We start from the raw sequence: 26,776 nt of genomic DNA on the forward strand, positions 1-26,776 counted from the left end.
GCCAGTGCCTGCATCAGCGCCGCCCCAAATCGAAGGAGATTTGATCGCAGATTTGGAAGGAGAAAGAAAGGAAATCACGTAAATTTGAATTTGATAATGTAATTTCCAAAAATACCCTTGGCCTATTTTATATTATTAAAATAAATAATATTTGTTCCATTAAGATGTGTGGCTGAGATTTGTTCTCTAGTTATACACTTAAGATTAGTTATATCTTGATCACTCCCCTATATATATATATATATATATAATATTTTAATTTATATATACTAATAGAATGTAAATATATAATATATAATACATATTATATAAAATATAATAAAAGAATATATATTATATATATGATAAAATATATTAAATTAATAGAATAATATATATAATATTATATTTAAAATATAATTCGGTTTTTCGGTTTTTTTTCTTCTCGAACCGAACCGAACGGAAAAATAAAATTTTTTTTATTTTTGAAACCTAACCGAACCGAACCGAAAAATCAAAAAAAACCGAATCGAATTTCAAAATTTCGGTTTGGTTCAGTTTGGATATTCAGTTTTCGGTTTTTTTGCTCACCCCTACCAATATCCAAAATTCTGTAAACAAAAATAAACGGATAAATATACTTAATGGTTTTTAAAACTTAAAAAAAAGCTTGTAAAAGAAATCGAAAGAACTAATTAAAACCAAACGCATATTAAAAAATAAAAAATATTTGATATAATATGCAGATAATATTTTAAAAAATAAATATAAAAACTATGCAAAAATAATAATGAAAATCTGAGATCTATAAATACGAACAATAAAAGTAAAACATGGAATAACAAATAACACATTCCTACATAACTTTAAATAATTATAATTAAATAATTTAAATATAAAAAAGCATTTAAAGGATAAAAGTGAAAAAATACGTGCATTTTGATTTAGTGACGGGGAATCAAAATTACTCTTAGTAAAATTACACGAACTGGGTTGCACATTAAGAACATCACTAATAATATCCACCAACATTAGCTACAAAAATAAAAATTATTTTTAGCAAAAATAAAAAAATTAACAGCAAGAAACTTATTTAGATAACTTAATTTTAATTAAAAATATACATGATCAAATACAACTAATTACTCATTTTAAATATTAATAGGCTAAAGAAAATGCAGTGGGCATGCACAATACAAACAAATGTTCTACAACACAAATAAATCAATATGGACCGGCTCAGTTTACACTATTCAAAGCTGAGCCCAATAAATAGTCCTCCCCCATATCTTGAATAATGTGGACTGATTCCAATTAAAATTAGCCCAATTCGTTTACCATTAACAATAAGAATATTACACACACATAATACATTAGATTAAGTAAATCATATAGTTAAACCAAATTATCAAGCATAATTAAAGTAAAAAATCGAAGCTTTCTTTCTATCCACCGCCGCCTCATCCCCAACCTCTCAAACCCTGTAACCCAAACGAAGCACATCCTAGAAACCCGTTGTTTGTTATGTGAAACAATCTCTGGCGCGAAATCGGCGGAATAAGGAGCAATTTTCTTCGATGAAGGTATATAATATCAACTAAACCTATTGATTACATATAGTTGGCTGAGATCAATTGAATTGCAGGATTCTATGAACATGCATAAACTTTTATAAACCGATTTCTATACTAATAATGTTTTTCTTCACTATTTTCAAAAGAAAAACAATGGAATTAGGAGACCAACAAAGTGCCAATCGGAAGAAGAACAAACCCTTGTCCCAAAAGGTACAAATTGTCAAATCTACAACTGTAATTATTTAATTATTCAGTAGATGAACCCTAAACTACATATAATCTCCTTATTGTATTGACAAACATATACCTGCAGACCTAAACAATCAAGCACGTAATAAATCTAATTGCTAAGAATTTTGATTTTCAATAAGCAGAGAAAAAGAATAATTATAAAAATGTTTTTACATACTGTATCTCTGAAAATGAGTTCTAACAAATTGCCAAAATCCAGAAAAAAGGGGCAGCTATTGCATTGCAAACAATAAGGACAACATTGGAGAAGAAAATAAGATAAGTATCACCACAATCTAGGATAGAATACTAACCTGAAGTAGGTAATACATGCTGAGATAGAACCCCCTTAATAATGGTTGATTTTTCTAACTTTTTCATAATTCAGTAAAGAGTATTGAGTGACAGATCTTTAGCAGTGTATGTAATCAATATTGTATAGAGAATATGCAACAACATACCAGAGCTATGTATATATCTCCAAATTAACAGACCCTTGAGCCGTGGATAGTTAACCTGACAAACATTACATAATCCAAGAAGATACATTTAATACATGATCAACAATAGACCAAAGTATGATTCTTTAACACTACAGCAATAATAACGCTATCGTTAGTTATGTGCTGGCCTCAGATTCCTCAATGAAGCATGCTAATCCAACAAATGTAGGAAAACTGAATGTTATCAACTAAAGAAGAAAAAATAGGTAAAGATGAGAGAATCAGAACTGAAGTTTATCTTGCTTAAGTTGCTAACTAAAGTGGACCTTCTAATCTGTGACAATTAAATCTTTTAAATATATTGGATTGAATATGATAGGGACATGATATTCTATTTTATTTCGGAAGGGAACTGATATTCTCTCCGTATATTTATTTAGTTTATTTATGCTTTAGTATTATTTAGTTGTTATGATTTTATTTACTTTCCATAGTGGTTAGGATTTGATTTGCTTTTGATTTGCTTTCCTAGTTTATAGGAGATCTTTTTGTACCACACATATTATAAATATGTGTGGAGTCTTTTATTATTATCAAGCAGAAAGAAGAATTAAATTATTAATCTCGTTCTCTCCTTCGGTTCTCCCTCTTGAAGAAACTGCCAATCTACGCTATTTTCCTCCCGTTGTGCTCTCTTTTCATATAATATATTCAATAGGAATTAATCTCATATTAATTATCATTCTCTCCATCGGTTCTCCCTCTTGGAGAAACCGCCAGTTCTCTCAAAGTCACGTTATTTCATTTAATTTCTCCCATAGGAATTAACCTCACGTTAATTCCTATCAAACTGGTGCTTTCATTAGGTTCTCATCCTCCTTTTGATTTCTACCACCATGTTCGTCTTGTTGTCAAACTCTCCTCCTCGGTTTTCTGGTGTTAACCCCGTGAGGTGGATTTTGGATATTCAGGAATATTTTGACTTTCAATTGTTCTCTGATGTTAATCATCTGTTTTTTGTGAGGTTGTTTTTTGACCATCCAGCATCTATATGGCTCCACGAGTATCGAAGCTCGAATCCTAATTGCTCATGGCAAGAATTTCTGGATGTTGTTTATCATAACTTTGATGAGGATGTCATTTACTTCGCCGAGACGAATAAACTTCTTAACAAAATTATGGAAGCAGTTGCATATTTAGCAAAAAAAAAGAGGTCATGGCTAAAAAGGAGGCCACATCTGATTCTATCATCGAGCCCGTTGCAAAAAATAATGATGAACCAACAACAAATGTCGAGTCTGATCCCTTCATCGAAGATGCGGTAAAAAATGATGACGAATTGCCACAAGCGTTGGATGAGGCAATGAATTTGGTGGAAACCACATTTCCTCCAAATTCTCATAGCCCAAAAATTAATGTTGTCGTCCTTGGTTATGTCAGTGAACTTGCTAAATAGATCTCAAGCCCAAAGATGATTGCTAAAGAGATCTCATGCCCACAGATGATTTCTCTATCACTCGTTGTGGTCCCAAACGATATAATTTTGTTTCCAGACGAAGATCCAAACAAAGACGGCGGCAATGAGATGGAAGATTATTTTGTTGACTTCCACATTGAGGGCAAGGTGGTTTTCAACGGTGGGAGAGTTGATAGGGACATGCTATTCTATTTTATTTCGGAAGGGAGCTAATATTCTCTCCGTATATGTGTTTAGTTTATTTATGCTTTAGTATTATTTAGTTGTTATGATTTTATTTACTTTCCATAGCGGTTAGAATTTGATTTGCTTTCCTAGTTTATAGGAGATCTTTTTGTACCACACATATTATAAATATTTCTGGAGTCTTTTATTATTATCAAGCAGAATGAAGAATTAAATTATTAATCTCGTTTTCTCCTTCGGTTCTCCCTCTTGGAGAAACCGCCAATCTACGCTATTTTCATGGATTTGTGCTCTCTTTTCATATAACATATTCAATAGGAATTAATCTCATATTAATTCCTATCAGAATATTAACTACTTAATTAATTGTTTCATAATTAGTAATATGTGAGGCCTTAAGTTTGGCATTACTATAAGTTTCTAAGAATCTATTCTAAACTATATCTGACATGCTGCATGTTAAATTCAACAATGGAACAATTATCAGCCGCAATGGTGCTATTAGGGTGAGAAGAAACCAACTCAAAACTCAAAGATTGTGTCTGAGAAGAATAAGGACATCATTGGAGAAGGTAAATATCATAGATCTTCAAAGTATGTCAGTCAAACTAATATAAAGGAATATGCAAAACATCTTTCACAGATGATCTTTGAAAAATGTATTAAATATTTCAGAACATGAAATAAACTAATCCATGGCTCTAATCTGACAAACCAGGAAGCAGATGGCCATCTGGAACTACAAAACCAATGCAATATTTATCAACTCAATCAAGGTAATTTACTAACTTACTTACATAATGTGTTAGTTAATAATGACATGATTACATAAGAGTATATTTTACAAATGTGATGATAGAATAATGACTTAGAGACTGATTAACTTGTGTCATGGTGGTAAGAAAAACACAAAGCTGATATATAAACAAAACACAGAAGAGAAATATAATAAGGAGACCAAAACAATGACTAAAAAGTACTCCAGGATTTAATACAATGTAGATGATAAACTCATTTTTAAAAAATTTCCAAAAGACATTAGCAATAAAATACCAACTAAGCAGATAAGGGAAGTCAAGAACAATAATAAAACGCATAAAAAACCAATGTCACAATTTCAAAACAAAGAGTCAAAAGACAATAGGAACAAAACATTGTCTACATCATTAATAAACTTCAATCATCCACATTTTCCTTCATCTTCTTCTTAGACTGGGTATCAGCAAGATCTTCACCGGTATCAAACTCTTAAGACCAAATATCTCTTAACAAATCCTTCAACAATCCATCCGCATGAGTAATATTTTCAATTGTTGACAAATCAGGAGAGACAAAGCTTGCCTGAGATATCTGGAAAATAAATAAATAATTAACATGAATATTGAAAAAAGATTGCTAAAAAATATTCAAGATAACTACCTATGAAAGATCTAAACCAAAAATTAAATCTGATAACTTCAATTCAGAAGTAATAGCCTTCTCTTCCAAACCTGCATGTAGATACTTTTCTATAATTTCTGAGATGGTGCACACTTTAATAACTGTGTAGGGCTCATAGGGGCGAAGGAACTGGTACATTCCATATCCATTTTTCATGCTGAAATCTCAAATAGAAACTGAAAAAACAGGTCAGTTCATATTTAAAGGAACTTAATATGAAACTTCATATTGAATAGACATAAAGGTAAATACATAAACAAAAATAAATCTTTCATGTAAATTTTTCATGCAGGGACCTGTCCCCAAATCTCAAATAGAGCTGCCATTCACGGTTTCAAGGATCAGGGAAATGGAAGTAAAGCCAGATTCAAGGTTAGAACATTGTATTAATTGTATACATAGTATTAAAAATAGGAAAAAATAGATATATAGGAAACAGAAACAAATACAATAAGAACATAGAGTGGAGATTCATAAGAGAATAAATAATGAAGAAATGGAAAGAGATTGAGTATGCAGAAAATGAATTAGGGAAGAAGAAGAAACTGGACTATTTTTCTACTGATTTTCTTGACTGATTTCGATTGAGAGAGGATGTTAACTAATTATGGGAGATTGGAGTGTTAGACAGGGTATTTATAGGGCTCTCTTGTTCAGTCTGCTGGTTAGAAAAACATGCAGGTTCCCTATAAAAACACAATTATGAGAGACCTTTCTCATAACAAACAAAAATATACATATAAAACAATATCTGATAATGAAAATTAAGTTGGAAAATCTTTTACTATTAGCCTGGGAAATATTAATATATTAATTAATGTTAATATTAATAATCTGTATATGATAAATAGTATTACAAATATTATTAGCCTGAAAAATAATTTTAAAATACCATCTGAAATATTATTACTAACACTTATACACTAATATTAATATTAAGATCCGACCCATCTAATTTTGCAATTCGTATTAATATTAATATGAGTTAAATATTATAGAAACATATTATGTAAAATTAAGCCCATTTAATTTCATAAATTAGCAATTATATAACTTCAACTAAGGCCCATTTCATTTTTGCATTTATTAACTTACTCTTGTGTTATTTATAGGTTGCCTATTGAGTTCAAAAAATAAATCTAAACCCTAAAAACATAACATCCGCTTTTCACTCTTCATTCTGCAGAAAAATGAGAGAGAAGAACCCTAGAGAAATGAACAGTCGACTCACACTCCTCATTCTACAATCATCACAAAGAGCACAATGACATAGCTGGCGTGGGAGACTACATGGGAGACTACAACCTACTCTAGTGCATCAAAATATGAACAATATATCAAAATAAATACAAAAGGTATGAAATTCTTTCTTTATAGCATATAAACGAAATTCTTTCTTTATAGGTTTAAAAATGTACTCTATAGGTGCACATTTATTCATATACCTGCCTACCAAGAAATTTATCATCCATGTCTATATTTTTCAAATATAGTTCAAATAAACTTATTTTAATTAGTTAGAGTCTAAAGTTGAACCAAATAATAGGTACATCAAACTGGTTTAGTTCAAATGTTGTTCATGATTTAGGTTTTGCATTTAATTACTCTATATTATAGGTAATTGTGTCTTTTTTTCACTTCTGATATTCTCTCAAACATTTCTCTCTTCATATTTTTTCAAATTTATATACTTGAAATTTTTTTAAATATGCTCTGCATATATTAATTCAATAATGCTTTCGAAGTAAGCTTATCATATTTAGTACCCTCCAACTTTCTGCCATTTTCTTTAAAAAATCATGAATTTTTTTTTTCAAATTTATATACTTGAAATTCTTTTAAATTTAATGAGTAAATATTTCAACTGCACCCTTTCTCCATTTTCTTTAGAAAATGATTTTTTTTAAAATCAGATTTAAATACTTCAAATTTTTTAGATTTAGCAGAGTTACTCCTCATTTAAATACTGCACCAATTTTGTTGAATTCCATTACATGAAACTGACTATATATAGATTTTTTTCACTGCATCAATTTTGTATCTGAATTACATTATATGCTACTGACTACATATAATTTTTTTTTCAGGAACAAATTGCCATGGAAAGTGAATGGATCTGAAACATTATTAATTTATAACAGGAAAGATTATGACGGCTTTCACTCTTTCCCCATTTTCCTTTAAAAATGAATTTCAAAAATATTTTTAAGTTTGTATACATGAAAAGTTTTAAGGAATAGAAGATCAGGCATAAGAAATAAATATATTCTAATATCAGTCATAAGAAATAAATATATTGTAATAGTTAGATATATTGTAATAGAATAGTATTTTTTTTTAAAAAGCATATGCAACACAACACAAATAGGCTGCAACTCTACCACAAATTCTCAGTATATACAAACTCAGCCATATCACACATTATGCGAACTTCATTTGTAAAAGAAATAATAAAAAAAATAGCTACACAGGCTGTCATTTTTCCCACCCAAAAGGGTACAATAGTACTTTCAACCAAGTGCCACTTTTAAGTAGTATAGATTTACCAAAATCAACTAAGAATTCCATAGCGCACATGTCAAAATTCAGATTCACAAACAAACACTGTCAATGATGGCCACTAATAAATACTAACAAAATAGGTTTCACAAGTAAATGTTACAAAATTTTAGGAAAATGCACTATAAGTGGAGTGTGTATTCCTGCATAATAATCTTCTATGTAGATGGTAACCTCTAATAAAATAATAGCATTACAATCGTTACAAGATTTCCTCTACTAAATTTCGACCATCTATGGACGAACCTCTGTGCAGCAATATGGGTGCAAAAAGTGCTATGAGCAAAGGGTGCCGTCTCAAGCAGGAGATGAAATCGTAGCGGCTGATCATACCGTCATTATCCTCATCAAACAAAATAAAGAGCCCGTGAATCTGTATACACCACAAGAAACAAGTCTGAGAAAATAGGAAAATAAAACATGTGATATTTGCTTCAAAGTAATATACATCTGCATTCTTTGGTCCTAAGAGCATCTACAAGGGGAGAGGTAAATGGAGAGGTAATATTATATAACTACCATATTTACATTTTTTTCATGAAAAATCATTCTCCAATGGGAGAGGTATTTGAGAAGGTATTATACACTTTCTCATTTTGAAGAGGTATCTTTACCTTTCCATTGATGGAGAGGTAAAATTTTATAACTACCAAATTTGCATTCTTATCATGAAAAACCATTCTCCAAGGGAGAAGGTATTTGAGAAGGTATCACACATTATGTTTTTTTTAATGCATTTTTTACTATTATTTTATGTTTAAAAAATAATTTACCTTTCTATATACATTTTTTCCTTTGGAGTATGTTTCTTTTTGGAAGGGTATATTTCACTTCTTGAGGAGGTATATAGATGATATACCTCTTTTATTTACCCTTCCTTGTTGGAGATGCTCTAACAGATTAAAGGGAAACGAAACTAAGTGTTCGAAGCAGATATTAGCATTTATGATCATTATTGACAACGTTTCACGTATCCAGCTTCAGAAAACATACCTACGTACACATAAATTTTAAAATCTAATGTAAAATTTATCATATGTACATTGTGTACATGAATTCGTTATGCACGCTAATAATTTAATCCACGAGAGCAAATAATTAATCGAGCACCAACATATGCCACAAACTATACAAAATGTGTTTAGTTAAGCAGCATATTGCCGATACTAAAAATACTCAACTATCAGATAAGATAAGTTAATTAAGTGGCAGATTAGGAGATAAGGTAAGAAATTAAGTGGCAGATTCTGTTGATACTAGCGAACTAACCTCGTCAGAATTTAAACTTGGAATTGACAGTGAAACTGCATCTTGTAACTGTCAAAGAAAAAAAGGGGGGCGGGGTGAATCTTAGACTAACAGTCACAAGCCAAATTTCGGAATCAGCATCAAGAGCCAGATATAGTTATAAACCTCTTGCTTCGAAATGTGACCTTTCCCATTTATATCGCATTCACCAAATGCTGCATCACATGTGCGTCGAAATAGAAGCTGCTTCAAAATGTGGGCTGAACCAAGCAAGAACTGAAATGACGTAACATTTCAACTGTGAGGAACATCTTGAACAGGATATATCATATTAACATTTCTAAAAGCACACATCTGGTTGAGGTTGTTCTACAGAGAAGAATTATGCTTATTTCTTTCTAATGTTAGAAGGCCTAACTTCATCTTGTTGAGCAGTATAACTAGAAAGCCCGAGTCAGTAAGGAGGCATTGGCTCACAAAACATAAGAGTGGAAGGAAAAGAAAATCAGGAGATGGAAAATATAATACTACAAGATTTTACAAAATGATTAGATTTGAATTATTTAACCATATGATATTAGAATCCAGAATGAATCCCCAGTAGGTCTTGAGATACATGTGGTTGGATAAAACGTCTATTACTGGTTGTGTTGCAAATATCTATATAGAATTATATTACCTGCTTAAATGTTATTTTACCCATCTTCTGCACATCAATAAATTCAAACATCTGCGGAATAAAAAGAAAAAAGTTCAGTAAAATCCATGAGAATCAATCTGGGTAAAACTGAAATTCAGGGAGGGGGTATCAAAATTGCAATTGCATACACAATTGTGACATCCGTCATAATCATTTTGGATGCATTCAGAGACACCAAGTCACCATGAAAAGAGGTAAACAGTTCATAAGGAGATTGAAACACAGAAACAATTAGAACTAACCTTCTCAGAAAGGCCACAAGGTTTCAGTCTCAGAGCTCTAAGAAAATCATGGAATTCAACAAGCCCACTGAGATAAATGAAATTGTATCAGAACTGAAACAAGTTTTAAAATGTTGCATGGTCATCATAATTTCACTAGAACATGCAAATGGTTGAGCATTATGAGAAACCATTCCCTCTTCTTTAGTAAGTGAGTACAGAAAAAATCAATGGTTATCCGGACAGTGACCTATGTTTTGAATTTTAAGTACAGCATAGATAAGACTTAGTTACCAAGCCCAAAATCAAATGCGAGATTTGAAAGCTAAGTACAATAATAAAATGATTTATCGTTTCTTAGTCATGATTAGTGCATCACAGGTTTGTTAGAGGGTATACTATACCCAGAAATCACTTGTCTTACTGAAGCAATTCTAACATTGTATATTTAGTGCAACAGAACAAAATTTCAGAATACCTTGGATCTGGATTCATTGACAGAAATATCTCCAAAAACTCAACTGCTTCCAGAGCACTCAGACGCAACGACTGCAGTTAAGTGATACGATAAATTAAAAGAATTGCATTTACTTAACAAAAGTTCTGCATGATCCAAATATTGATGTAAATAGAATTCACTTTGTAACTCAGATATATCTGTTTTATGGTTACTAAGCTTTACCAAAGTCATTTAGCAAAACAAAAGGATGAGTGTGTAGAACCACCACTACAGCAAGTATACATTTTTACGAGACTTCTGCAAATTGCAGACAATTCTTTGCTGATCAAAGTTCAAAACAATCTACTAAAATGGCATATAAATTATATTCCTCTTTCATTTCTTGTTCTTTTCTACTTACTTAGGATAATGTTTCCATCTGTTTTGGAAATACTGCAACCAATTGAAATGAATATGTAATAGTAGTCATTCATCAAACGCATAATTGGAATGGTACATTGCCTCCATTATTGTGAAATGCCAGAGTCCTTCTTTAAACACAACAGCATTACAGGAAGAGAAATTCAATGATGCAAACTTTGATTCTAAGTAAATCAAATAAGCTCTAAACATCATTACCTATTTGACTAATTGTGAGAAGTGTTTTGTTAAATGGGATGACTTTGAAAGTGGACCCAATATTCCAAACAATTATAGCAAGCCAAAAAAGACATCAAAGGATATTCAAATTTCTTTAAAACTTTAGAAAAAGAGAATTTAACCTACCGATTGTACCCAGCCCAGTTCTACCATGTACAGAGACGGGTTTTCCTGATAAAAGAAAATAGAATATAGTGAGCAAACAGCCATATGGGAATACATTCCATTTGATCAATCGTGATTGGACTAGATGGAGAACAAAAAGAACAAATGTATTGAAAAATAAATACACATGATACATGTAAAGGCAGAAGAATAAATTTGATAAACACAAATGCACTAAAATCAATGGTCAAAAAAAGAATTCAGAAACCTGGACTCCTGAACCAGATATAGCAAAACCATAGATCAACTTCCTTACTTTCACAATCTCAGCTCTACAAGACTTATGTAGTTCAAAGTTAAAACACATGTATCATTTAAGGCACCACAAGTTCTACAAGCAATCCTGAATTCCAAGAAAAAAGGCCACAAATGAAACAATCTTATTGAAGTTCTAACATATTCTCATTTAAATGAAGGCAAACATATTTTAGGAACATTAAAAGGTCCAGTAAAGAGCTTCTATATAGTACATGGTATGGGTACAAGTTCTTTGTTTTATATACTAGATCAATGAGCAGGTTAAGACTGTTTCTTCAGTCGTATCTAACAAATAAAAGGAAGAAATGAAGGAAAATATAGTTACAGAGAAAGCCATAGACAAATAACAATTGTAACTATTTTAGTGGCGACTGAAAATAATATGCAACCTGCTTTAACTCAGCTGCCTTGGCAAAAAGCATAAAGTCTCCATATGAGTAAGCTGTCTGTACCACATTGAGGGCACTTGCAATGGCACGACCAGTCTGCATTAGGTCAAGCACACTTAAGAATAACATATTCAAAAAAACTATTAATACCAGATATGCATTCTATACAATTGTATACTTAGAGAAAAAATAAAGATAAAGAAGCTACAAGTAAATTTGCCTAAAATCTAAAATATTTGAAATCAATTAGCTACATACTAAAAACTACTCCCTCCGTTCCATAGTAATAGAGCCATTTTGCCATTTTGGTACGTTCCATAGTAATAGAGTCATTTCCCTTTTTAGTAAAAGTCAACACATTTTTCCACACCTACTTTACTCTCTCTTCATCTCTCTACCTTTTTCATTTTCCACTTTATTCTCCCTTTACTTAACTCGCCTAACACAATTTTTCTTAATCTCCGTGCCGAAAAGAAACGCCTCCATTACTATGGAACGGAGGGAGTACTACTTCTATCCTTCGTTGTGTCAAAAGCAAATTGGGGGTCATGCTGAGTGTTCTAGTAAATAGACATACATTAAACATCCACAAAGTTTCAGAGGATTGGAAAAACCAAATTGATAGTTTATTGCAGGCCATTGGAGTGTGTTATGATTGAAATTAGAGCAAAAGAAAGGATTCAATTTTACTGCTTCTTAACATAAATGAGAAGTAGCATATCCATATAGAAAATTAAGACGTAGCTCACCCTCTGAGCAAACTGAACTGCATTTTCCTTCTGACACTCATTAGGATAAGAAAGCGGAAGATATTCCACCTGTGAATAGTGACAAGAGAATGATATGACAGTATCAATATGTTGTAGTAACTCTAAACATGCTCTATAAATCACTCCACAGTTGATACGGAAGCTCCTTATATTACAGCAAAAAATGTTACATGTACAAAATGCCATATAAACTCCCTTTCTATTCCACATGATAATTTGAGTTTCCTATTAATGATAAATTTGACAGCAGCTCGACCATGATAGGATATATACATGTAGTCAAGTTTAGTAGTTCAATCTTACCAATCAATGCATACTGAATGAAATCACATACAATTTACCTCCACGAAATTGTGGAACTGCGTAAACATTCTGAACATTAACACTGTTAGTGTGATATTTCCCCTGAAAAAGATGGCCCAACTATGAAGTGAGTGAAAAAAGAAATGGGGATGCATATCCAATGGAAAAAATCAAATAAGGTTTTACCAGGACTGGTCAAAGTGAACATAGGGGTAACGAACAACAACTGGCTGAACAGGATAACCAGGAATGAATGCACCGATTTGAAAAGATAAAAGAACTTTTCCATTGCTTGTTGTTCCCTCAGGAAATAAAAGCACGCGAGGAAACTGGTTGCAAGAAGCTTTTCTCTGTTTTCAGATCCTTAAAAGAACATTTCTGTATCAAATAGCTTATATATAGATAAATTGAAAATAATTGCATTTTTAATCAATAGACAATTATACCAGAAATACCCATATATTTGTTTCAGTTCAAGACAGAAAAAATGACAGAGCATACCGGATTTTCCTACCTTTATTTCATTTACAGCATGCTTCCTGGATGACTTTGAAAATCTATCAACATAAATAACCTAATGCAAAAACATCATGATCAGATAATATATGCATCATTATAGTACAACAAATATATGGGAACTAGACAAAACAACAAAATAAAAAGCAAACAGATCTACTGAAATTATAAACTGTTAAAATTTAGTAACAGATTTATCCGATTATACCTGCATTGCTCTAATGATGGTCCCAACAAAAGGCATGGAATCATGTGAATCTGCAGACACTATGGTGGGAAATAATTCATAGAAAAAGAAAATTGGATCAATGTATGATACATGATTAGACACAACAATAGGAGCAATTTCCCTTGGAGCAGGCTTTCCTTTTCTTTTTATCCAATGGTATCTGCAGAACAAAAGAAACAACAGTCAGTTTCTGAATCAACAAAAACTCAAATCATTTAATCATTCCAAGAAAGAGGGAAACTTCACTCAATTATCAAATAGAAAACTTAAAAAGTAGGACATGGAATTCGCATTGACGACAATCACAAAAAGGGAAGCTTTAAACATGGAATTCTAAAATAGGACAAATTAGGAGCTAGCTGAAAAGTAATCAGTCAGAGTTTTCGCTAACCGAACTAATCATTAGACACTCTTAATTATAAAGAAGGTAATAAAGTTAAAGAGGTTTTACCCAAAGGAGAAAAGGATAGCCCGGCCACAAAAGCGGGTGACCCACATGAGCCGGCAGCGCCACCTAGGCATGGGATTCTGCCTGTCCTTCCACCCATACAGCGCGAGACGCGTCGTCAAGTAGCCGACCATCAAACACAGGCCGAATAGCACGAGGCGAACCGCCGCGATGGGCAAGCAGAGGAGGATCTTGAGCCACTCGTACAACCCCTCGACGTTCGGCGTGTGGTTGCGGTAAGGATCGATGGAGATGGATGCGGGCACCTCGAATCCGTGGTGCGCCCCGACGAAGGCGTACGGCTTGTGGCGATTGTCGTCTCCCGATTGAATTGGGGGTCGGGGCTGATCGTGGACGGTGACGATGTGGTGGGGCGGCTGCTCCGAGGAGAGGAGGGGAGCGGAGAGAGAATGGTCCTCTACCGCCATTGATGAGGATGGAAGGCAGTAGAGAGAGGGAGGGAGAGAGGATCCAGAGATTGATTATGTCAAATTTGTTTAATTGGAAATTAAACAAAGATGAGAAAGGAGGGAAAAGTTAGAGAGAAACAGACAGCCATCATGGAATATGTATATTGTAAAGATTTCTCCACGTGAGTCGCACATGATGGATTCGAAAGTACGTTAATGCCCTCCCACTTTAGGCCGTAAATTTGGCATGGAGCGTTCGCCAATATTTACTAGCTAAATTTTTTTATAAATTTCATAAATCAATGTATGATACACACTTTCCCTATATTGCTATTATATGTTGAATGAATGTTATAATCTGAATAATTGGGCAGTCAAAATATTACATTCAGTTCGGATTTTTCAATTTTTTGGAATATTTTGAAATTTTAATTTGATTTGGATTTAATGCTATAGATTTTAGAATTTTTATTTGGATTTTCAATTATTTCAATCCTGTTTATCTCAAAAACGAACTTACCAAAGTAAAATCGGACCCACGAGAAAAAGGAAACCCACTAAACGATTAATTACGCTTTTCCTAAAACTAATCAATATTCAAGATTTTTTTAAGAAGACAATATTCAGCAAAATGTTGACCACGCACAAAACGAATAATATATTTATTTAGAAACAAAATTTAGTCAAAATATGATCATTGCTAGTATAAAATTTATAAATTAAATAGGAGTATTAATTTATGAAATTTCACTTTGCCGAAATTGTCTACTGTGGAGGTTGACCCTTGGAACGAAGAGGAAAAAATTGGCCACAAGGTTGGATAATTTTGATTATCATGTCATTATCGATGTTACTTTTACCTGAATTTATACGAATAAGATAATTGAATTTTTTTTAGTATGTTACTTCAATTTAGGAGGACCAAAATTTAATTCAAATATCTATTATCTCGTATAAAAATATAACTATTTCTTTCTTCGGGTTTCAGGTGGCAAATAGTAGTGTAATACTTAAAACTTATCCAAGTTGAAATTATCTTTACAGTAAGTTTTAAAACTATTTGTACGTGTAAAAATAAACACGATCAATAGATAACTATAGTCTATACATGATGCACAACATATAGCTTATGAAAAATCACACCAATCTAAAAAAAGTTCATTTGCATCTTATCTGCATTTGTGTTTCTTCACTTGTGTGCATCTTTCTCTGTGGTTGGAGAATCGGTTCGGCTCGGCTCAAATACATACGAGGTTTCTTCAAAGTCAAGGTGTCAAAACTTCATTACCATCTGCGGATCTGCCCATTTTAGCTCATCTTTCATCACTGGTTGGGGAATCATGGTTCTTGTTCTTGTAGAACAGATCATGTTTGTGTTGATGACTCATTGTCAGAATCACCGGAATCAAAACCAGCCTCATCTGATGCACTGTCGTTTGGATTGTCGAATGATTCCCTTTCTGTTAGAAAGTAACCACCCTCTGTTGGCTTATAGTTTCTACCCCTCCATATGACAATCTGCTCCTTCTCAAACGTAACGAGGATGCAAGGAACTAAGTCCTGTATCGATAAAATTAACAAGCCCCGGTTACAGCAGCAGTCGATGCTAGATAAAATCAAGAAATTGATAGAAACATTCACTAGGCAGTCACGTAGTTAGAAGCTATAAAGAAGGAAAAGAACAAAGCTTCCCAAAAAGACTAAAGCTTTGATTTTGAAATATAGAACATATTAGCTTTAAACAGCTAAGAAATAGTATATCATTAGTCAAACAGTTAGATGCTTCATTATATCCTTTCCTGATAGTAAATCACAATTCTTTGGAAATGACTGCACAAGTCAAGTGGCATAAATTTTCAAAACCTGTCAGCTTAATTTGCATGCAATCTTCCAATTACCACAACTATGATATGAAATCACTTCCAACTTCAGTCAACAGGAAAGCATTTACCTTCAGCTTGCAGCCAATTTTTTTGTAATCACTTCTAGGGAGGCCTTTACAGTCTATCCGGAGCAGCTCATCAGAAAGAAAAGCATCGCGAACCATGGGTACAAGACTTCCATAATAGCCATTTTTAGCTGACACAGATGGATTCATATGTCAGAAAAGATCATACAAGAATTTGTAAATAAACGAATATTGGGGCGAGATTTTACCAAGTCTAGTCAAGGCAGGGACAGATAGCCCTGTTTTCCTCATCTCTTTTGTTTCCTCGATGCTTAAGCCTTCAATGGTAGTTTTTATAAGCCTTGGATACACAGGCTCTTGAGGCTTCCACAGCATAAGTGGAACCACAGGCCTTTTGCTTGGCTTATAATGTCTACCTCTGTAAAGTATAAGCTGGCCACCATGTCTATGGATAATCTTCCCGAATGTTTTGTCCTGGACAAAAATCATAAAAAACCTCTAAATAAAATAAAATAATAGTAGCAATTAAAACATCAAATATTTAAATCCTTGTAATGGAATAATAAGGTTCATGGTTCTAGAAGTACAAGACTGTGAATAAAAACAAACACCATCGAGCACTAAAACTGCAACAACGTCAAATGGAAAAGGAAAATACCTCCAACTGAGCGCATACATTTTTCATATCGACAGTAGGTACTCCCATACACTTTATCCTAACGGCTTCAGCATGTTTCCAGTGATTATGAATAACATCCAGCATGTTGTGTGTTAATCCATCCCTCCCTATTAAAGAAAACATGAAAGCGCCATCAAAAGGTTGTGCTACTTGTCTAGGGAAAATACCCTTGTCCTCATATTGCAAATCAGCTCCATTCTTCAGCCTAAGTTTTCGTAGCCAGGTCATGAATTTACGAACCTGGTATAAACATTATGGAGGTGCTTATTTCCCAAATTATGCAAAGATAACCTCATAAACATGACTAAACCCTTTTCAGAGAAGAAAACAAAAGGAGAAACTTTTCTCACTACAAAGTTCACCAAATACCACGATACTCAACCTGGCATATAATTTTTCCTTCTGATTTATCGAATTACATAAAACAGAACTCCATGTTATGTAATGTATCAACATATCATGACACCTAGCTATTTAAGAACTATGATTCCATCAATCAGGTATCGCTGGCTTCATAGAGGTTAAATTACTAGCAACATCTCAAAATCATCAAATTCATACTCATACTCTACTTCAAACAAGTTCATCGAATTCAAATCCAGCAGTTCCTGCAAAAGTTCAAAAGTTTCCCCTACCCATGCTCATAATTTGCACAAACAATAACATCATATTCCATTTCCACAGTATCATTAGGGCATAGTAACAAACCCAAATTAATCTGCATCTTGGCTTTAGGCCTCTGAAACCTCTCAACAATGGCCTTCCTCTCAGCATTAGTCAAAGGCTCACCCAGAACCATTTCCCTCATCTCTCTCCTCTTCTCCTCCAATTCACCATCAACTCCTGCAGACCCCACTTTCGGGTCCACAGCGGGGGCACAAACACCGGTCCATACCCGGTCCACTCGGCCCGGCCCGAAAGGCGAATATTTGGGTTCCCTGAGACCGATTGGCCGGACATTCGTGTTGCTTTCGGTGTAGCTGAACTGGAAATCAAAAGGCAGCTCGGATTTGATCGGGCGGTCGGGTTGATCCAGCGACGACGGCGGGCGGTAAGGGGGTTTGGATCGTTTCCGGGTCCGGGATTCGGGTACGGGTTTAGAATTGGAGCTATTATCGGGCGGGTGCGGGTGGAGAGAGGGAGGGGAGATGAAGTTGTACACCGAGTGGAGCTTCGAAGAGGGCGAGGCAGCGTTTGTCGAGAGAGAGCGGCGCGTGGAGAAAATCGCTATTTCCGGCGGTATTTTACGGCGAAGGAGACGGCTGAGATGGGTTGCCATTTTTCTCGTTGCACCATTCGATCAACTGCCAAGGGTTTTAGCTTTTAGGAATACTCAATTCTCAAGTGAGGGTTTAAGATATTATTAATCTAATTTATCATATTTTTTAAAATTTAATTAAATTTTCAGCCCAATACTACAAGTTAATAATGGTGTGTGCCTCAGTGTAGCCGATATTAAAAAATATTTCAAATTTTCAATGTTTGGTAACTCACAAATAAAAATCATTATATCTCGTTTAGTTTGAGATACTATGCACCATGATATTCGCTCACCAAATCACTATTTATGGGTAAAAAATAGATACTCGATCCAAAAAATTGAATGCCCACACTCGAAAATGCCTCAACATCACATCCGATTCCTGACCCGATTATTGGTTTAATCATTTGGGCCACTAAATTACTCCATGCGGATATCTAAACATGATCATTCAGGATACCTAAAAACCCAAATGTTTTAACATTTTTTGATTTTATACTAATTTTTGTTTTGATCCGTTCCTATGATTTTTCAAACAAAGTTGAATTTCTCATAAATGTATTAGTATGATTTGACAAAAATAAAAGTGGTTTAACGGCTTAATTTTTTTTTTTAAAAAATTATTTTGTTGTAATACTTACTTGTAGAAGTAAAAGGTAAAATTGAATTAGCATTAACTACAATATACAGTATAGGTGATTTAAGTCTTATAAGAGCAATATCCAAAAACTATTGAAATAGTATTAGGATTCTTCATGTAGAATAAGAAACACAAGACATATAATCTACTAAGAATAATCATACGAATAATACCCGAAACAAGAAATATTCCAAATTTTATTATGGATCTGTAAATATGGTTATCTGATACTCAATACCTGATGATTATTGGGTCGGATAAGTATATTGGATACACTCGTTATTCATTTTCCACCACTTACTACGTAGTACTATCTTTTTAACTTTTAACATCACTTCATAGTATTCTAATAATCTTTTGTTGTTGCATGGTACTCCACGATGGCACCAAGCAATCTTTTGATACATTAATATACTTGTTGGGTTCCCGGTGGTGCACACCCGAACTCCACATTAGTATGATATTATCTATTTTGGGCAAAGCCCTCACGGTTTTGTTCTTGAGATACTCCCAAAAGGCCTCATACTAATGGAGTTGGGGTAGCTCATTTATATGCTTGCAACTCTTGTCCATTCTCCGACATGGGACCACAATACTAATTATGTAACTTTTGAAAACCTCACAACAATAGACAAAAAGATAGATAAAATAAGAGTGATTAACGTTGTAAATCCTACTAATGGAACCCGAATTAAATATTTACTCAAGTCGACAACTATTAAGTGCTGAAAACCCAATCTTTGGCTGGATCGGTTAGCCTATTTCCTGATTTTCACATCTATGAATTCGTGGTGTAAATGTAATGAGTGTAAATCTAATGGAATATAGTTACTATTAGTAAAAACTAAAATGTAGGTGGCCAAATTTCGTAACTTTCTAGAACTCGCGCATAAATATTAAAGATTTGACTTGGTTTTTGAAGCGTATTTCGCATTTCGTACAACGAAACTTCATTCATAACTGGAAAACCGACAAAACCAAAGATCGGGAAAACATACTAATGGAAGAAGCAAACGTGTCTCTGTTTCTTATAAGCCAATCAGATAATTCCACTCGTTTCTGAAACCCATTCCCGTGTTACTTCAAATCCAGAAAATCTTATGAAAAAGCCGGTAAAAAGGTCGAATTCTGCTTGAATCTAAACAGATACAATTAGGGATTCCTTTGCGTAACGCGCTCATTTTGCATTGTTTGTTCAGAATATCAGAGAAGATATTCACGAATTAAAAGGTAAATCTTCTTCATCTTAGTCTCATTTCAGAATTCTGACTTGAATAGGATCGAAGTTTTTTTTATATTTGTGAATTTGCTGGAGAAATTAGAGACACCTCTTTTGATAATTTGTCCTTAAATCAATTCTCTAATCTATAAAAACACGATCTTTATCTGCATCATTCATTAGCTGTAGCTGATGATTGATGATTGATAGGCCGATCATTACTGAATTCACGTCGGAGAGGCCCGTTTTGATCAATGTGCTTTGTGTTTGTTTGATTTCTAGGGTTTGAATTTTGATAGGAATCGGAAGGAGTTGGTTGATTTTACAAATGGAGAACCAGAACAATTACCCTGCACCTTCATACCCTTACAATCCTGCGTATGGCTACCCCATTGGGCCAGCGCCTCCTAATCATTACCCTCCGCCTAGTGCGTATCCGCCTCCTAATCCCGGTGGACAGCCTGCTTATCATCCTCCGCCTGCCGGCCCATATGCGGCCTGTTCACCGTATCCTTACCCTCAAACCCCCTATGCCTCTCCGCCTCTGAATTATCACTATTCAAGTGCTCCAACGTGGCCACTGCCTCCCCCTTCGGCCCACCATGCATCAGATTATACTTCACACCCTTACCCATACCATGGATATCCAGCTGCTTCGCCGTCGTCATCTCCTCCTCCTCCTCCCCATCCTCACCCTCCGCCATCATCATCACCTCCTCCCCCTCAGCCTAATTTTGAGGCACATGGTAGCTTCAGATATGGCTCGTTTCATTATCTCCACCATCAAGCATCCGGGCGGTTGCAACCTCCGGATGCTCACCCCTTAACTCCTCCTAGAGACGGCAGTGATCACTCCAGCCATCATCACCATCACCAGGGTAATTTGTCTCCTCTTTGTGATTCAGCTCACTCGGAAGAATGTTTTTCAAGCCACCCTCCACTTTACCCACCTATTGACGACCATTTGGCAAACATGCATTTGTCTGAGATTCAGACGAGGCCACCTTCTGCACCAGCTTCCCCTCCGGCCCCTGCAGCTGCCACTGGTGGTCCTCATAAGTTTCACTCGGGACCTCTGCCAGTGACTACTACTGGGACAGGGGGTAAACACGGGCATCATCACAGATTTTCATGGTGGGAGGAACCTTCTTCAATGAAGATGGAGTCTCGTCCAAGTATTGATAATAGCATGCAGATTGTGCCAGTTTCACCTTCTAAAACATCTCTAAAGGTTTTGCTCTTGCATGGCAACTTAGATATTTGTATATATGAAGCAAAGAACCTCCCAAACATGGATATGTTCCACAGAACCATAGGGGATATGTTTGACAAATTGCCTGGTAATTTGACCAGCAAGATCGAAGGGCAACTGAAAAGTAAGATTACAAGTGATCCATACGTCTCCGTAACAATAGCAGGTGCCACTTTTGCAAGGACTTATGTTATAAGCAATGATGAAAATCCAGTGTGGATGCAGAACTTTACAGTTCCGGTAGCTCATTATGCAGCCGAAGTGAACTTTGTTGTGAAGGATAACGATATTGTCGGGTCTCAGTATATAGGAACGGTATCGATTCCAGTTGAGCATATATATGGAGGAGAGCAAATAAAGGGATTTTTCCCAATCCTTAGTGCTAGTGGAAAGCCTAGCAAGGCTGGAGCTGTCTTGAGTCTTTCGATGAAGTATACTCCAATTCAGCAATTGAGCATATACTACAACGGAGTTGGAGCCGGCCCTGATTATATTGGAGTCCCTCAGACTTATTTTCCTCTCAGGAGAGGTGGTAGAGTGACTCTTTATCAAGATGCTCATGTACCTGATGGATGCCTCCCGAATCTGACGCTCGGAAATGGCATGCAGTATGTGCATGGGCAATGTTGGCGAGACATCTTTGACGCGATACGCCGAGCTCGACGCCTGATATATATAACTGGATGGTCAATCTGGCACAAAGTTAGACTTATTAGGGATGATAATTCTCTATCTGATTACACATTGGGGGAACTTCTGAGATCGAAATCGCAGGAAGGAGTTAGAGTGCTGCTTCTAGTGTGGGATGACCCTACATCAAGAAGCATATTGGGATACAAAACGGTAAGTGCTCAATTCATGCTAAACATTTAAATTGAGGCACTTAGCAGTTACATGTCAACATCATCTACAAAAGTGATCACCTTCTGCTTCTCTTTGTCATTTTTAGCATAAAACGCAATTATCATTTGAGTCCACGAGGAATTCATGTTACAGTTTGGTTTGGTAGTGTCTGTTTGAAAAACATTATCGTCATAGAGTTTCCTTTCATATTCAGGATGGGGTCATGCAAACTCATGATGAAGAAACTCGCCGGTTCTTTAAACATTCTTCTGTTCAAGTGCTTCTTTGTCCCCGAGTGGCTGGAAAGCGCCATAGCTGGATGATGCAGAGGGTATGTTTCAAATGCACGTTTTTGGTGTATTGTTGTATATCATCACTCACCAATAGGTTTTTATCTTTTTAATTGAGATATTCATGTCTGATGTTTAAGTTGAAGCTAGGAGGTTGAGTTTCAAATATGCTTCTAAACTCAGTCTTTTGTTTTGGAGCCATCTACTTTATATTGGTATAGTTATTGTAAATTGTGGTGTTCAGTTTTTTTTTTCCATGAACAGGAAGTTGGAGTCATTTATACACACCATCAGAAAACTGTGATAGTGGATGCCGATGCTGGAGATAACAGAAGAAGAATAATTGGTTTTCTAGGAGGACTAGACCTATGTGATGGGCGTTATGATACTCCACGCCATGCTTTATTCAGAACACTGCAAACTTCCCATTCAGATGATTATCATAATCCGACATATACGGTAATTCATTATCCTATATCCGTTTAATGTTTTTATGGGCATGCTTTGTTTTCAAGGATATATTCCTCTCTAATAAGTCAAGAATTAGCAAACTGCATGGCCTCTATTTATTTATTGATTCAAATAGCTACGTGAATAGGGTAGTACAACCGGATGTCCAAGAGAACCATGGCATGACTTGCACTGTAAAATTGATGGGCCTGCAGCATACGATGTCCTGTGTAATTTCGAGGAGCGATGGCTGAAAGCTTCAAAGCCTCACGGCATCAAAAAGCTGAAGATTTCGTACGACGATGCTTTGCTTCGAATAGAAAGGATGCCTGAGATATTGGGGTTGACTGATGCTCCTTGTATCAGTGATAATGACCCTGAGGGTTGGCATGTGCAGGTATACTAATCTCGTTGAGCTATAGGTCAAATTTCGTCCTTGGATATAACAAGGAGAGGACTAATTAAAATATTCTCTCTTCAATATTGTTTTAATTTTCAAGTTTAACATGATAGATTGAAAACGCAACCTAGCTTTGTGGGGATTGCATTTGATTATTATTCTTCTTTGGTGCGATTTTCAGGTGTTCCGTTCTATTGATTCAAACTCTGTCAAAGGCTTCCCGAAGGATCCTAAAGATGCTATGCACCGGGTGAGTTGAAAGATAGATTCGTTTGCAACCTGTTCTCTCAAGTGTTTAATTTTTTCACTAAAAGGAATAATGCCTTTCATGAAAACAGAACTTGGTCTGCGGGAAGAACCTTCTTATAGATATGAGCATACACACGGCATATGTAAAGGCTATTCGCTCCGCCCAACATTTCATATACATCGAGAACCAGTACTTTATCGGGTCGTCTTACAACTGGAGCCAGTACAAGGATGTTGGTATGCACTACTATGTCTTGAAAGAAATCCCAACAAATTCAGCAGCCTCTCATTAAAAGCAATATGTGATTCTGTGTAGGTGCCAACAATTTGATTCCAATGGAAATTGCCTTAAAAATCGCGGAGAAAATCCGAGCACACGAGAGATTTTCAGCTTATATTGTCATTCCGATGTGGCCAGAGGGCAATCCGACAGGGGCTGCTACACAAAGGATTTTATTTTGGCAGGTATTGGCATTTATCTATACTTTCGTATAATTTTGGCTACATGCTATCTGACGATCTTGCTGATTTAGCCTTGAGTTTTTTGAGAGTGTTGCAACTCCTTTGGCTTTTCTTTTCCAGCACAAAACAATGCAAATGATGTACGAAACTATATACAAAGCGTTAGTTGAGGTGGGGCTCGAGGATGCTTACACACCTCAAGATTACTTGAACTTTTACTGCCTTGGCAACCGTGAGGCTCTTGATGCAGGCGAGGCGCCCGATAATCTGCCCGTAACCAACAATCCTCAGGTACTCTATCGTTGTTCACCAACTAAATGTGCTTCAAACAAAGATAGCTTAGACCTCGGTTCTGTGCAAGAGCTTTTGTGTAACTTCTTTCGTTTTCAGGGGCTCAGCCGGAAAAGCCGCAGATTCATGATCTATGTTCACTCAAAAGGTATGATAGTTGATGATGAGTATGTAATCCTGGGGTCTGCAAACATCAATCAGCGATCGATGGAGGGCACTCGAGACACGGAGATCGCGATGGGAGCTTATCAACCGCAACACACTTGGTCAAAAAGACTATCTAGTCCTCAAGGACAGGTAAAACCTTTGAACCAAATCTCATAAAACATGGTCTATTTTTCACATCTTTTCCCTATCGTTGCAATTAAAACATCACTTCTTTGAAAGTTTTACTCTATTTATGCTTTTCTGATTACACCAATCTGTGTGAACATCGCTAAACCGTGTAAAAAGTTAAATCCGGCAATTAACCCTATCAAGATACTAATCTACAATCCACATCTTGATGTTTGGACTTGCATTTTGGGCAGATATATGGATACAGGATGTCTCTATGGGCGGAGCATGTTGGGTTTTTGGAAGAATGCTTCACAAGGCCGGAGTCCTTGGAGTGCGTTCGACGTGTAAGGTCGTTAGGTGAAGCCAACTGGGAACAGTTTTCATCCCCACAGGTATCAGAGATGAGGGGGCACCTTATAAAGTATCCTGTGGATGTCGACCGACAGGGCAAAGTGAAGCCTATCCGTGGTTTCGAAACGTTCCCAGACGTTGGAGGTAACATTGTGGGATCATTCATTGCCATACAGGAAAATCTAACCATATAATTCACTTATTTTATTTTGTAACATACACAAATTTTGTTAAGGGTTCAAATTCAATTGCTTGGTTTGGTTTCTGCAAGCTCAATCATTGTACACATGTTTTGGGAGTGAAATAAGTTAATGAGACTTTACCATTTTTTTTGTAAAGCATTTTGCTTCATGTACATTGTAGATTTGGAGTTATGATGCATATACATATACATATATATATATAGGAGGTGGAAATTGGTGATGAGCAGTGATGTTATCAATTGTTTAAATTTTGAGTAATAATTTTTGTACTCCATTTAATAGGTATATGGGTCATGTTTGGTACTACTACTATTTAAGTTATGTTTTAGTCAATGTAAATAGATTAGTTAATCCTTTGGAAGTACCCTAAAACGGGCCCTACTTGAAGTGGACCACGTTTTCACGGGCTTTCTCTCTCTAAGCCCACCCTAGTACAGATATATGGGCCCAGCCCTCATTTTCGTTGTGCTTTTATTTATACTACTACTAGTATTTATTTATTTATTCATTCTGCAAAGCACAATAGCTCCAGCATGTGTATATTATTTTAATCTGACAAATAAAATTTGACCATATTAATTTACTGCTGCTTCGAAATTTTCACAATGCCAGTTCACCCATCTCTGTGTTAATCCTTGTTTTGTCATTATCTAAATGTTAATTAAAGGTTGTATCTTCAAATAAAAGCACAAAACCTACCCACTTCCACTTACACTTTTTGATTCATGAATAAAAATCAAGATCTTTCATACTTGACCCTAATGTTCCTAAAATATAAACCGCAACGTATTTTTTTGGCTCACCGCACTAACATTTATTTTTGAGCAAATTGTTTGAAAAATTATGAAATTGAGTTAAATTTTGATGCTGCGACTTTGAAAATCTATCAGAAAAAACTATAAAATTTAGATTTATTCTCAATCATCTTATGGTAAAAAAATTTCTAATATTGCAGCTGAAAAATTACACTACTTGAAAATTACTGCAGATAAGTTAAACAATGTTGTTTACTCGTAAAGAAAACGACATTATTTGATTAGAATATATGAACAACATATCACGCGTACAAAACTAGAATATTCACTATGAAAAACTAAAAATAAATCCATATTTATTATGACATGCTAGAATCTAATTATGTTTCATAAATTTTTAGCAATTTATCATTTATTTCATTAAAAAAATAATTAAAAAATAAAATAAAATTGCACGACAAGGATAAGTTGTCCATAATATATAGTCAAGGCCAAGTGTCCACCTTGAATGCACACAAACACAATACAGAATCACATAAAAAAATAACCTCAATAGTAAATAAGAGGACAATCATCACCCCACTTCTCGGAATAA

The 26,776-nt window shown here is 34.9% G+C and overlaps 3 protein-coding genes and 2 long non-coding RNA genes across 5 annotated transcripts; 3 read left to right on the forward strand and 2 right to left on the reverse strand.

Moving 5' to 3' along the window:
* Window positions 1–1,432: 1,432 nt before the first annotated feature.
* Window positions 1,433–4,115, forward strand: LOC121809507. The gene is made up of 2 exons (XR_006052275.1): window positions 1,433–1,562; window positions 1,700–4,115. It is a non-coding gene; the product is annotated as an uncharacterized LOC121809507 (long non-coding RNA).
* A 1,335-nt stretch (window positions 4,116–5,450) lies between these two features.
* On the forward strand, window positions 5,451–8,285 carry LOC121809500. The gene is made up of 4 exons (XR_006052272.1): window positions 5,451–5,521; window positions 5,626–5,705; window positions 6,520–6,688; window positions 8,149–8,285. It is a non-coding gene; the product is annotated as an uncharacterized LOC121809500 (long non-coding RNA).
* On the reverse strand, window positions 7,945–14,783 carry LOC121809493 (lysophospholipid acyltransferase LPEAT2-like). The gene is made up of 14 exons (XM_042210149.1): window positions 14,242–14,783; window positions 13,770–13,950; window positions 13,560–13,619; window positions 13,232–13,395; window positions 13,084–13,147; window positions 12,722–12,790; window positions 11,973–12,068; window positions 11,287–11,331; window positions 10,540–10,610; window positions 10,083–10,149; window positions 9,820–9,870; window positions 9,306–9,416; window positions 9,162–9,209; window positions 7,945–8,265 (listed from the first exon to the last, which is right to left on the reverse strand). Exons 1-14 carry the CDS (start codon window positions 14,664–14,666, stop codon window positions 8,095–8,097), a joined length of 1,623 nt encoding a protein of 540 aa, XP_042066083.1. The 5' UTR covers window positions 14,667–14,783; the 3' UTR covers window positions 7,945–8,094.
* An 847-nt stretch (window positions 14,784–15,630) lies between these two features.
* LOC121794440 (CRS2-associated factor 1, mitochondrial-like) lies at window positions 15,631–18,564 on the reverse strand. The gene is made up of 5 exons (XM_042192604.1): window positions 17,945–18,564; window positions 17,216–17,343; window positions 16,806–17,031; window positions 16,600–16,727; window positions 15,631–16,208 (listed from the first exon to the last, which is right to left on the reverse strand). The coding sequence occupies exons 1-5, from the start codon at window positions 18,513–18,515 to the stop codon at window positions 16,014–16,016; spliced, it is 1,248 nt and encodes a 415-aa protein (XP_042048538.1). The 5' UTR covers window positions 18,516–18,564; the 3' UTR covers window positions 15,631–16,013.
* A 1,521-nt stretch (window positions 18,565–20,085) lies between these two features.
* Window positions 20,086–25,561, forward strand: LOC121809508 (phospholipase D gamma 1-like). Its single transcript, XM_042210176.1, has 11 exons — window positions 20,086–20,367; window positions 20,639–22,451; window positions 22,666–22,782; window positions 23,006–23,200; window positions 23,340–23,588; window positions 23,773–23,841; window positions 23,930–24,077; window positions 24,157–24,305; window positions 24,423–24,593; window positions 24,693–24,890; window positions 25,124–25,561. The coding sequence occupies exons 2-11, from the start codon at window positions 20,685–20,687 to the stop codon at window positions 25,415–25,417; spliced, it is 3,357 nt and encodes a 1,118-aa protein (XP_042066110.1). The 5' UTR covers window positions 20,086–20,367; window positions 20,639–20,684; the 3' UTR covers window positions 25,418–25,561.
* The last annotated feature ends 1,215 nt before the right edge of the window (window positions 25,562–26,776 follow it).

The sequence above is a fragment of the Salvia splendens genome, chromosome 1 (genome assembly GCF_004379255.2).
Source record: "Salvia splendens isolate huo1 chromosome 1, SspV2, whole genome shotgun sequence".
Taxonomy (NCBI): Eukaryota; Viridiplantae; Streptophyta; class Magnoliopsida; order Lamiales; family Lamiaceae; genus Salvia; species Salvia splendens.